This window comes from Centruroides vittatus, unplaced genomic scaffold, assembly GCF_030686945.1.
Source record: "Centruroides vittatus isolate TY-2023 unplaced genomic scaffold, ASM3068694v2 contig_1154, whole genome shotgun sequence".
Lineage (NCBI taxonomy): Eukaryota > Metazoa > Arthropoda > Arachnida > Scorpiones > Buthidae > Centruroides > Centruroides vittatus.
The window spans coordinates 1,629,112-1,641,957 of record NW_027120741.1 but is presented as its reverse complement, the minus strand read 5'-3'; the positions used below and the strand labels follow the sequence as shown (position 1 = coordinate 1,641,957).

The 12,846-nt window shown below is 30.8% G+C and overlaps 1 protein-coding gene across 4 annotated transcripts in view; it reads right to left on the bottom strand.

Moving 5' to 3' along the window:
- Hrb87F (Heterogeneous nuclear ribonucleoprotein at 87F) overlaps nt 1–12,846 on the bottom strand; it is a 78,213-nt gene that overhangs the window by 21,612 nt on the left and 43,755 nt on the right. For 2 of the 4 annotated variants that reach the window (XM_067275323.1, XM_067275345.1), the window contains 2 exons: nt 2,422–2,497; nt 1,745–2,154 (listed from right to left, as the gene is read on the bottom strand). In XM_067275323.1, the coding sequence (XP_067131424.1) occupies nt 2,448–2,497 (50 nt within the window). In that variant the 3' untranslated portion in view covers nt 1,745–2,154; nt 2,422–2,447. Of the gene's footprint in view, nt 1–1,744; nt 2,155–2,421; nt 2,498–12,846 lie in introns of those variants that run through there. The other 2 variants (XR_010881381.1, XR_010881380.1) reach the window with 1 other exon arrangement.

The following is a 12,846-nucleotide window of genomic DNA, read 5'->3' as shown; positions in this document are numbered from 1 at the left end:
AGCATTTTGCAGACTATTTTTTTTTAAAGGTATTAAAATGCTTTTTCTAAGATGTAATAAGTGTGTTGAACTACAAGGGGACTATATTGAAAAATGACATCATTGTATTTATTACCAGAAACTTTTGACCCTCCCATGTATATACAAACACATTTTAAAATCAAATATTGTTTTCACTCTTGTTTTAAATAATTATCTTTATCTGAACAAAGACAATTTGCAATTTACTTAGAACTGTAATAAATATGACAATAATTCTGAAATGGCATTTAAAACAATTTTACACAGCAAAACCTATTTTAAACAGTAAAAATTGTTCTTTTTTTTATTACCAAATATTATTTCAACCTAATTTGTTTGAAGTAAACTATTATTTTCTTACAAAGTTATCTTATCCAATTGCAATCATATATAATAAACTTCATAATTACAAGCAATTTTGGTAAAATGAAATGTATTTCATGTAAGATAACTACTCTCTTATTGTATAATATTTTAAAGGTAATTTTCAATTTTTATTTGAATGAAGAAATAATTATATTTTAGATTGTTTCAAATCACTTACATTCTTATAACTAGTAAGAGGAAGCATTTCTGCTTTAAGTATTCTTTTTGATATTTATGAGAAGCTGAAAATTCATCTCACATCTTCTCAAATGTTATAGCATAGTAATGGTTTCCAGCTAAAAACTGACCTACTGTAGCTAGTAACTATTTGTAGGACAGAAGCACTCTCCACAAAATAATTTAAATCCTACAATTTGAACTTTTATTATTTGAACATTTTATATTAAATGACCAGTAAAAATTTAAGCAGAATGGCAAACAGATAATAGTGGCTATTAAGATACATTGCCTAAAAGGAAATTACAAATTTGTGTTAAAATATGTGTTATAAATTTAGTTTCAAGTCTATAAATAAAATGATGACACAAAACATTACACACTAGAACTAAAATATTTTGTTGTAATTTCCTTCATCACTAGATTTCATATATCACCATGAATGTATCTATTATAACTTTCCTGAAAGTGATCCACTTCAAATATTGTAGATGCAATTCTCAATATTTATAATATAATAAGAACAACAGAAAGAAAAAAAGATCAGTTTTTATTTTTAAGATTGAATTTTATGGAAATTTATTAAATTTTTGTTGTTAACTCACATGCAAGTTTGGTTGTCAATTGTTGTTTTTTCTTTTTAAGTTATTTATTTCAGACCCTTTTTACAGTAATACCAGTAAAGTATAAGAATGATAGTAATCTTTACTCAAAAAGTTACCCAATAAATATATATATTTGTAATGTTTTAAATATTAATTCTAATAAACACTGAAGAGTATTCAATTAATTTTTTAAAATTTCATAAATTTAAAGTCATTCATTATTTGAACACTTCACTTTAATTGTTCTTTTCAAACTTTAAAGTTGTAATTTAAACTCTCTCATAAATGTTATAATTACATACCTTTAAAAATGTACTTTTACTTACTATTTAAATTTCTTAACTGCAAATAATATATGTAATTCTTTTCAAGAATTTAAAAAGCTCCCTAATTATTTTACAATAAATTTTTTGCTTATAATCTGTCAATATTCTAAAATTAAAAACCAATCCAACATAAAGAATGTTATAAAATTAAAATTAAAAAATTTCTTTATTATTATTCTAAAGGTCCAGTGCTTTCATACTATATCCTAAACATGACTAAAGTTAATCCTAAATAATTTGAAAACTCCATTGTTTAGTGAAAGCCAATATGATGATTTATTTCTCTTACTAATCATACATTCACCAAATTTATATAGAAGATAAAAATAACTGATAGCAATGAAATTGACTGACAACGATATGATAGCATTACAATAACAATGACTGCAGATAATGAAATATGTGCGATCTGAAGTAGACCCAATTAAAATATCAAGTCAATAGGGAATGCGAGATTATTTAATAAAGTGCCTTTGATGAACTGTTGTCTAAACACTGGACCTCCTGCTCAGATGTTTTAGAAGACCTAGCTGAATCTTGTTTCAACTTCACTTCAATCAGTTCTTTCCTTCAGATACAGCTACATCTATCATATTGGACTATACACCCTTTCTCTAGCTTGACTGGCTATAAGTTCCTGGCTGTTGTCTAAAACATCCCTAGATCAAATGTAAAAAACAGCTATTAAAATGTAATCTAATTTGCTATCTAAAGGTGACGAGGTAACAGATGTTGCTATAAGTAATATTAGAAAGACCCTGTATTATTTAAAATTGTTCCAATTTATTTTTCATGCAGAAGAGAACTGCAACTTTGTATATTGTGTCAATATCCATGGGAATTATTATTATTACATTTTTATAAATCTCCCATCTTTTTTTTGCATGTAATTTATGAATATTCAAAATACACTATATAAAACTCACCCCATTCCCCTTTCAAATTATGGCACTTATCTTCGAAAACCACCATAACCACCACCACCACCACCTCCATAGCCACCTGAAATTATTAATAAGTATAAATAAATATCTTGCAATATTACAATAATATAAATTAGAACAAAGGCATTATTATGGATAATTTCAAAAGACTATGTGAATAATAATAATAGTAATAATAATTCTCTTGCCAGTCACCACATTACTATGATGAGAGAGCTCAGTAATTCTGATGAACCACAGAGCTATGCCATCTGGAGCATCTGCTCCTGGTAGGGTCAGCCATGCTAATGAGGTCTGTGGGGAGAAATAAAGCCAAGAATGACTCAACTTACATATGTGGAGGTTAACAAGGTCTGCACTCTTGAGTTAGGCAGAGGCTCACATTTGAAAAATATGCCAGTCTTTCTTGACCACCAGTGGTGAAAGCAGCACTGGTCCAATGGCTACTATAATGCCCAAACCAGTTGTTGGTTGTACCAACTAATTTGGTATTTTTGAGGCAATCCAGCCACAGACCACTAAGGAAGGTAAACCATGGCAACGGATGAAATGGACATCAGATGTGAATGAGTTTATCATCCATACTTGCTACACAATCACAAAACTCTTAACAGACATGACAGCATACAGACAACAGTTACATCACTTGTTTTCACAACATTATCTCATCTCACAGTCACTGTACAAAGGGTTGTTGATCAAAAATAATATGTAATAACCTTATACCACAAACAACACTAGAACATAAAGAACAAATTGTAAAACAATTACACCAATAAACACTTCCAACATCAATGTCACTATTAAACTTCTTAATACACCAGGTCAAAATATAAATCTTCTTACTGGAAACCAATTAACCAGAGCTTGCAACGGTTTTGAGTGAATGCCTGAATAAAAGCCCAGGAGGGGCATCGAAAACATTTGCACTTTAGAAATTTTGCTCTGGTTAATTGGTTTCCAGTAAGAAGATTTATATCAATGATCACATAATCCTTCAGGACATCAGGATACATGCGTAGACAATACTCTTCTTATCACACTTATTTTCATTGATCCTGACCGTATCAACACTTCTTCACTGCCTGAAATAGATTCAGGTTTAATTCTCTCTCTCTTCTTTTCTGGGAAGCACTCACTAAATTTACAGACACTGACCCTGCACAACAGCCATGCATTACCAAAACCAATACTTCTAAACTAGTACAGAAAATTCTGCACTATGTGAACACTTACATATTACCAGATTGCACTCTTTCTATTTCTACATTCTCAGACATTCACACACTAGTTTATGTAGGTGTAGTCACAGTAGTGACCTACCATGGACTAAAACTGCAACAACTGACAGAAGCACATAAATCAAAACACTTCAGAAGTCTGCCTGGCAAAGAATAGAAACAGAAACAAACAAACAATATTAGACAACAGCTAGGCAGACACAATATACTAGCAACAAAACAACACCCAAATTAATGAAACAACTAAAAACATTTTCAAGAAAATTAAAACACATACAAAGTACAAACAACACACTGGCCATATCACAGAATACATTGACACACAAACAAAAACTTGTAACCAAAGCATAACGACTCAAATATTACAAAATTGGCTCTGTGAGAAAACAACAAAATAAATTATTCACAAACAATGAGAAACTCTTCTACAGGCAAATTAATACAAAATCCACTATTGAGTCCCAACATAACAACATGCCAACTGAAGAACAACTCACAAATTATTGGTCTTCTCTTTGTTCTACTGCAGTCAAGCACAATTTTAATGCAGGCTAGATCAAAGCATGCAGGCCACACTAGTATGCATTGTGTTGAAATAAATACACAATGCAAAAATCACACAACTGGACAACATTCACATCCCTGCACCAGGAACTAGCTAAACATTTAACTCATATCATCAACAATCCACAACACATGCTAAATTTTCTCACGCAGGGCATCACCTACAAAAAACACCACACCAAAGATCCTGTACAGTAAAGACCAATTACATGTCTTCCAACATTTTACAAGACTCTTACTTCTTGCAAATAAAATATACAATCATATTGATGAACGTAACATTCTTACAGAACAACAAAGTGGCTTCCGTAGAAATCACAAAGGTTGCAAACTACTATTATTCATTGCTTCTGTTATCTTACAGCAAGTTGATAACACAGAAATATACATATAGCAAACATTACAGAAAAACATTCAATGCACTTGTAGATGCAAAGTGTGTGCAGTAGCCAAAATTCATCTTCAGCTCATTAGTTTCCTTGGTTTTATCATACTTTACTGGAGAACAACATTACCTCTTAATCTTCATAACACACACAAAAATGAATCAAATATACATCGAGGAACTTTTCAAGGAGTTTCCTTGAGTCCTCTTTGGTACTGCCTTCACTTAACTCTTTAACACATTGAACAAAAACACAATATGGCTACAAAATATCAGACAACAAAACTACACTGTTCACATTATCACATCTCACATACAGTACATGGACAATATCAAATTTTACACATCCACACAAAATCAGCTTCATCATGTCTTACAAACTCCATACACATACTCAAATGATATACAAATGGCCTAAACAAATGCAAAATACTCCACATTGAAAAAGGAGCTCTGAAAAAAGAAAACTTTGTACTTGGAAGTGGAGATATTGAATCCACGGAAGAGGGCGAGCGAGTTTTACAAATATTTAGGATTCCAAAAGGCCAAACTTACAGAACATACACAGATAAAATGAAGATTAATGCTCAAATACCAGAACAATTACATGCAGTACTAAAAACACACCTAAATGCAAAACATACTATTAAAGCTATTAATACTAGTGTTGCAACGAATAGTATATTTGGCCAGGAGTGTAGCCGAATATCTGGCCAAACTATTTGGCTTCATTAACACATGTACAAAAATTTGCATGCAAACTGCATTATGGCAAGGACCCTGCTCTCTATTGGCCTGCTGTCACTACGCTTTGCCAATAGCGTTAATTCTTGACAGCTGTAGCGGACAGACATGAGCGTCATGGCAGTATGTGAAAAGTGATAATATCAAACGTGGATAACAATGAAATTACCTACACGTATAAATAACGGAAAAGAACAGAGAAGGACTGCAAAGTAAAAATGTGAAAATAAATATGGAATTGAGTTGATAACATAATTGAACAAGTCGAGGCAGCTTATTGGCGCAAAATTTGCGGCCGTTAATGCCAAATAATTGTTCTTAGACTTTGGAAAGCTAAATGCATGTAATGAAAGTCACTTAGCATGCACAGGCAAAAGTTTGGGGCCATTCAGGCTACCGAGCTGTCTCGACGATGTAAAATCATAATTGTGACTTATACTGACGTCCTATCTTCTCTTTTCTTCGTTATCACCAGGCTATGAGTCACGCAATTGTAAAATTGGAAATTTACGATGGAAAAGTGACGAATCGAAAGTATCGTGCACGCACATTATGATGTATGCATAGGCATACGGGACTAGAGCAATAGAAGAAAGAGAAAGTGAGGAGCAAAGACGAGTGCTTAAAAAGAAGAATAGGCAGGATCAGACCCTCAGATGTGCGACGATTCTCAAACGAATAGGTGTGTACATTGCACTGATCTTTGTAATTATAAATTGCGATACATGTGACTAATATTATTTTATTTTTTGTTTCATGCAGGTTATAAGTTATAAATAAATAAAGACAAACAACACTAACCCGATAACATTAAATCTAAATACCAAAATGATTAATTTACTGTGTTTTTGTTATTTCTTACTTCTGTTTTTAGGTATTTGGCCAAATACTGAATAGTAACCAAATATTTGTTGCATCATTAATTAATACATATGTTGCCCCTGTACTCACTTATTCTTTTGAAGTTATATACTGGATATGCACAGATTTCGAGAAACTCCAAAGGAAAACAACAATACTTACTAAACATAAACAATATCATTCACAAAGATTAATTCTTCCTCATAAAAGTGGCCATGGTCTAATATAGTTAACTTGACCTACAAACAAATTCTGACACTGGGCATTTTTCCACAAAAAACAAGAAACACCAAGATTAAATAAAGCTATAACTCTGGCAGACAATAACCACACACCTTTAAACTTACACTCTGAGCACCTGGATATAAATATAAATAACAGACACCACTAAGAAGTCATGCCTATGACCTATCTGAACTATTTTGACAAAACTACACCAGACTACTGGGTGACTAAGGACTATCTGTTTGGAGAGACTGAGGAGTTTATTGTTGTCATTCAACGTCAGGCATTTCAAAAAATACATCCCAAAACATGCATCACTCACAAATGACTCATGCAGAAAATGCACATTCTGCAGAAACAATACAACATATAACTTGTCTATCTATGCACCTAGTCGTGAAGATAAAAACAAGACACGGTTTCAGAATACACAAATATAACTTCTGGTTGCAAACTCTTAGCACAAACAGACTATTTACATAGACATAATCAAATAGCAAATGTAATACATCAAGAACTTAACCACAAACAGATTATTAAACATCCATGTACCATACTACAAATATACTCCACAGGCAGTTTTAGAAAATGGCACATACAAAATATACTGCAACAGAACCATAATCATAGATAAAACAATTCATCACAATAGATCTGACATCACTCTTAATGACAAATATAGTTTCAAACTTTTATAACAAAAATTGTTCACACTGAAAAAAATCAACAAGTACAGTACACTCCACTCGTACAAGAAATAAGACAGATGTGGAGGATGGGTAAGGTATTTATTGTACCTGTTGCACTCTCTTCTACTGGTATTATACCACATACATTACACAAAAGTCTACAAACATTAAACCTTAATAAAAATATATACATGACACTACAGAAAGCAGCAATATTGAACATGTCACACCATTGAGAAGTTTCTAGATGTTGACACACATACCAATAACACAGCTTAATGTTATACTTGTTTGGGTGACTATGGTTTGACTTTAGTCCAGCATAGCACTTGGAACCAGAATCAGCCAAAACATGACAAAAAATAATAATAATAATGTTTACAATTAATATATAATAGAACCCTATTAATCTGTGATGAACTAATGGGTTCTAATGTTTATAGTCACCCCATCAGTCATGGCAACCTCACCCTCCTATCCATAATTGCCAATTAACCATCATTTTTTAAAAACTGCCATTGATTATTTTTTCACATTGTTTCTTTATTTTGATGTTTTCAATTTTTCTATGCAATAACAATTTTTAAAAAGTTTATTACATAAATATTTTAACATGTTTCAAAAGCAAAATCATATAACATCTGTACAAAAAGTGAAATTATTCAACAGCTAAAAAAATAGTAATACTGCAACAGGTTTGTTAAAAACTATGGAACTGAGAGAACCACTATAAATGACTTATAAAGTGAAAAGTTGAAGACTAAGATAAAATCATTTGATGAGAACTCTCCAATAACAATCAAGTAACCTTATATTATTTTAGTTGTTTTCAGCAAAGAATCTAAGGAATTCTGCTAACTGGACCAATCATCCAAGCAACAACTTTACAGTTGAATAACAAAAACAAATGGTGACATCATTTCAAAAAAGTGCAGGATAGATTTTTTTTAAAAACTATGGAATTTGCAACTACATAATGAAGGGCAAAACTAAGCTCAAACAAAATGATAACAACTGATTACACCTATATATTGCAAGAGAAATCTTAACCATGAACAAAGTCTATAAATTGACAGATTCTGACAACAGATCAGAAGACAACTTTAAATATTTCATGCCTAAAATGCAACATATTAATAATCCAATACAATGCAAATGGACTATATTATGTTGCATTTGGCCAGAGTTTTAATTAACTGGCTACTTAGTATTAATATATATTATATTATATTATATTAATAAATTTTTGTTGTTTAATTTAACATAAGCTAGTTAAACACACATTCTTGAATGCTATTTATTTTATGTGAATGTCAAATAATGAAATTCTTATTGATGTGATTTAGATTCAACTGCAGCATATACTGAAAAACAGAAATAGTATTTTTCCCACATGGGCAGTGAAATCTAATTTAAATAGCATTACCATCAATGATTTGTGTCATGACATCTAATGGCATGGAGTGATCTTGGTACCACTAACTTCTGAATAGTTAGTCCTGTTGTCAATTGATCAGGGATTGACTTTCATTAACATAGGAAGTATAGGGAGTTGGACTCATTATTTTACTAAAATATATTTTTTCTAACTAATTATTTAATATTCATTATATATACAGTAGAATCTTGTTTTAATGGATCATGGAACAACAGATTTTTTTCTAGGTCCTGCAAAATCATGTAATTATACCTCCTTTTAGAGAATCTGTAACTCTGAATAACAGATTTCTCTATCCCCATTTGTTGTAAACTTCATTTTTTCTATGTTAGTATAATATTTGGGTGTTTCTGAGAATTTGTAGAATTCAATGATGCACTTGTTACATCTAGGATATATACAGTACAATTGAAGAATTGTATAAAGAGCCAGTAGGCTAATACAATTGACGAAGAGCCACCTAGTGAACATTCTGATGCTGATCCAAATGTAGTGAATACAATTTACCAAGGACATCAAAGTCTCCAAGTTGCGAAGAACCTTAGGAGTTTCAAGCATAAATGAATAGACTGTACATGACATTAATATCAAGCAATTGTTTGTTGTATTTAATATGCAAAAAAGCAGCATCAAAACAAACAAAGATAGATGAATTTTTTAACAATCCTGTTCTACAGATTAAAGAACAGAGATCTAGAAAGATTTAATAATTTTAATTAAGTACTCACATTTCTTATATGTAGGGGATTAAAACACAAATTTTTTTTTTTTGAATAACTGATATTTTCCTAGGTATGAGGGAAATCTGTTGTTCATGATATAATGGATTCTTGGAACAATGGATGATTTTTGGCTGCCCAAGCAATCCATTAAAACAAGATTCTACTGTATAACAAACTGATTACATTAAATAAGCTCATATTTAATTATAATGTAAATAATGTTCTTTTGCTTTAATGTAATATGTTAAATATGTAATGAAGTTTAATATGTCAACACACTCATCATCATTCAGAAAGCACCAACGGGTCTAGCATTTGTTTCAATTAACAGTTTCATCATTGTTAAAGTACTAATATCAGCTTTTATATTACTTTGTTATTTTTTTCTTCATTCTGTTTCCATGCTTTTACACAGTAAGGATTGCACAAAATATGCAAACATGACAATTATTAGTTATTTAATTTTTTCGCTGTCCCATAGGAAATATAAAATTTGGCATAAGTACTCTTTGTAAATAGTTTGTGTATATGCATGCATGTATGACAAAATAAATTTAACACTTGCCATAGAAATACAATCAGGGCCAGATTTGAGAGGCGATTGGAGTCAATCGGGCCCCGCGCTGTGAAGGAGCCCCGCATCACATCAAAATTTATATATTTAAAAATAGTACATTTTACAAAAATAAATATCTAGGTATATTATTATAAAATATAAAACAACATATTTGAATATGTAAATGAACTGTTAATTAATTTTGTTATGTAAAGTTTGAGGGGCCCCTCAGTGTCGTCTTTATAGCAGGGCGTACTGGGCTCTGGCCCAGGGTCCCCAGTCCGCGACTAACTTCTGAATATCAGTTACTTGAGTACTAATAGATGGCTGAAGGGATTCGACAAAGTTAAAAAACTCTTGACTAAAAAAAAAGAACAACAACGGCTAATTGTGAAAAATGTACAAGGTGAAAAATGTATCCGAAAACACTACGTACTGGGTGTTCTTTACGGAATTACGAGAACATATGGTTAAAAAAAGTTTCATATTATATGTGTGTTCAGTTATTGTAGATTCCAATGTAAATTTCATTTCAATGACCAATAATTTGAAATAATTCAATTTCGTGTCAGGTTGGCCTCTACTAAGCCCCCCATAACAGAATCCTGGCTACGCCAACGCCCTAGGTATGTAATATACTATTCTTTCTGTTTCCTTAAGGGGGCCCCATCTTGGTCCTGGCCCAGGGCCACTTACGTTCTAAAGACGCCACTGGGGCCCCGCAAAAAAAAAATTCAATCTGGCCTCGCACCTATTGAATCCGGCTCTGAGTACAATATAATTAACTGAAGAGTATAAATTTATCAAACATGACAGAAAAATTGAGTTATATTGGTCAGAAATTGGCATCGATAAACTTGCACTATGCATGAAATGTTTTTGATATATTTCAAAGATGGATTACAATGGACAAATATCTACAATTTTTATAAATGCAAACACAATCATCATCTTACAAATGTTAATTTACCAAGTATATTATTCTATAGGTAAAAAAATAAAGCATATCAATAATAATAATAGATTAGGTTTGTTGAAAATTTACTATCATTATTACTAATCATTTAATAGTATGTGGCATCCTATGTATAACTCAATTATTGTTGTGGCAATTAAAACCTTTGTCATCTCTAAATTGTGGCGATTAAAGCTATGTAGCCATTCAGTCCTTGACCATATTCCCCAGACCTCTTCTCAGTCCAATTTATTTTGGCTGACAACCAGTGTCAATTTTTTTTATCATTGGTATTTGTTATATAATTATTTTTTTTAAAAATATGCAAAAATTAGCATCCACACATTTTTTTGCTAAAAATAAAATAATATTGATTTGATTATTTGTTTGAAAAAAAAACTATAAAAAGAATTTACATAGACACAGTCAGATTCTGAAATGAAACTAAATTTTCCTGCTAAAAACACATTTAACAGATAGTACGATAAATTTCTCACAATGGACAAGGCACATGTTATAAATTTATAAAATGTCATTAAAATGAACTAATTGATTAAAGTCTATTTTTAAAAGAAACAATTACAGTCTGTTCATTTCTTTCAACTTCAATAGTTTTATTAATATGGCTGTTAATATTAATCAATTAGGGACAGTTTTGTTTTTTGCTGAAGTGGGTTACAGTTTTATATTAATTAGTACAGTGTAACCTCAGTATACGTCTGCTTTAGAATACGTCCAATTTGGAAAATGTCCTGTTTGGATGAAACAAATTTTGCTTGGTATACGACTTAATTCACTTATAAGCGCCATCTATGAACAAGTAGCACTATCGGTGTACTAGACCACACTAGACGTTCACAGTCCCACAGTTTATAACTTTGTTAAATTTCTTCTGATTTTAATTTGTAAGTAAAACTTTATTATTTTTATTAATCATGAATTGCAAAAAGGCAAATGAAAAGCAACAGCAAACTAAGAAAATGTCTAGAATCACAATGAAACTGAAAAAAGGTTGTTCAGAAATACGAAGATGGCATGGGTGTTCGAGATTTAACTGTTGTATACCGAGAATGACGATATCAACAATCGTGAAAAATAAAGACATTATTAAATCTGCTAATGTTGCAAAAGGGGTTTAATCAATTTCTAAACATTTTATTAGTATTAAGGAAAGTCTGATTTGATTTGATTTAATGATTTAAATAATATAATACAATATACTGTAATAACTTTAAAAATCTAAAATAATTTTTTTTTTATTAATGTGCTCAAACAGTGTTTAAATTATTTTACAACCCCATTAATGTATCATATCAAGAGGGTTTTTTTTTACACGAGAACGGATTAATTATTTTCACATTACTTCTAATGGGAAAGATGGGTTTGGTATACGTCCTATTCGGTATAAGTCCAAACATCAGGAACGAATTAAGGTCGTATACCGAGGTTCCACCGTAGTTCACTTTCTAATTGCCTTAATCCTATGCCATTCACATAGTATTAATTCTAAAAAAATAACTTTTATCATCTTTTTCCAGACATTGCAAACACAAAAAGCAGAAAATTCTAAAATGCATCACTAATAAATATTTTACAAATGGTTATATTAACTCTGAAGTAAACATGGTGGTGACATAAGATGTACCCTCATTGCCAATTTCTGCTGTTTTATCATAAATGTTATATTTTATATTTACAAACACAAGTTTCTGTCAACTTTACGATATTACAGATATACTGTTTTGTATCTTACAACATATTCATGTATCAGGTAACAACGAAGATGTATTTCTTCCATACTATCTAAATACATGTTAGACCTCATTTTCTGCTACTGTACTAAAGTTCATTTTTTATTTAAAATATTTAATAAAATAATTTTGTATTATTTATAACAACAACTACTAGAACTATTATAAAAATTTTAGAAATCTCAAAATTGATTATTTGAAATTAACTTGATTTTATTTAATTATAAAATGAAACAAATATTTTATGGTGAGTTTTAAAACAATTTAAGTTAAACC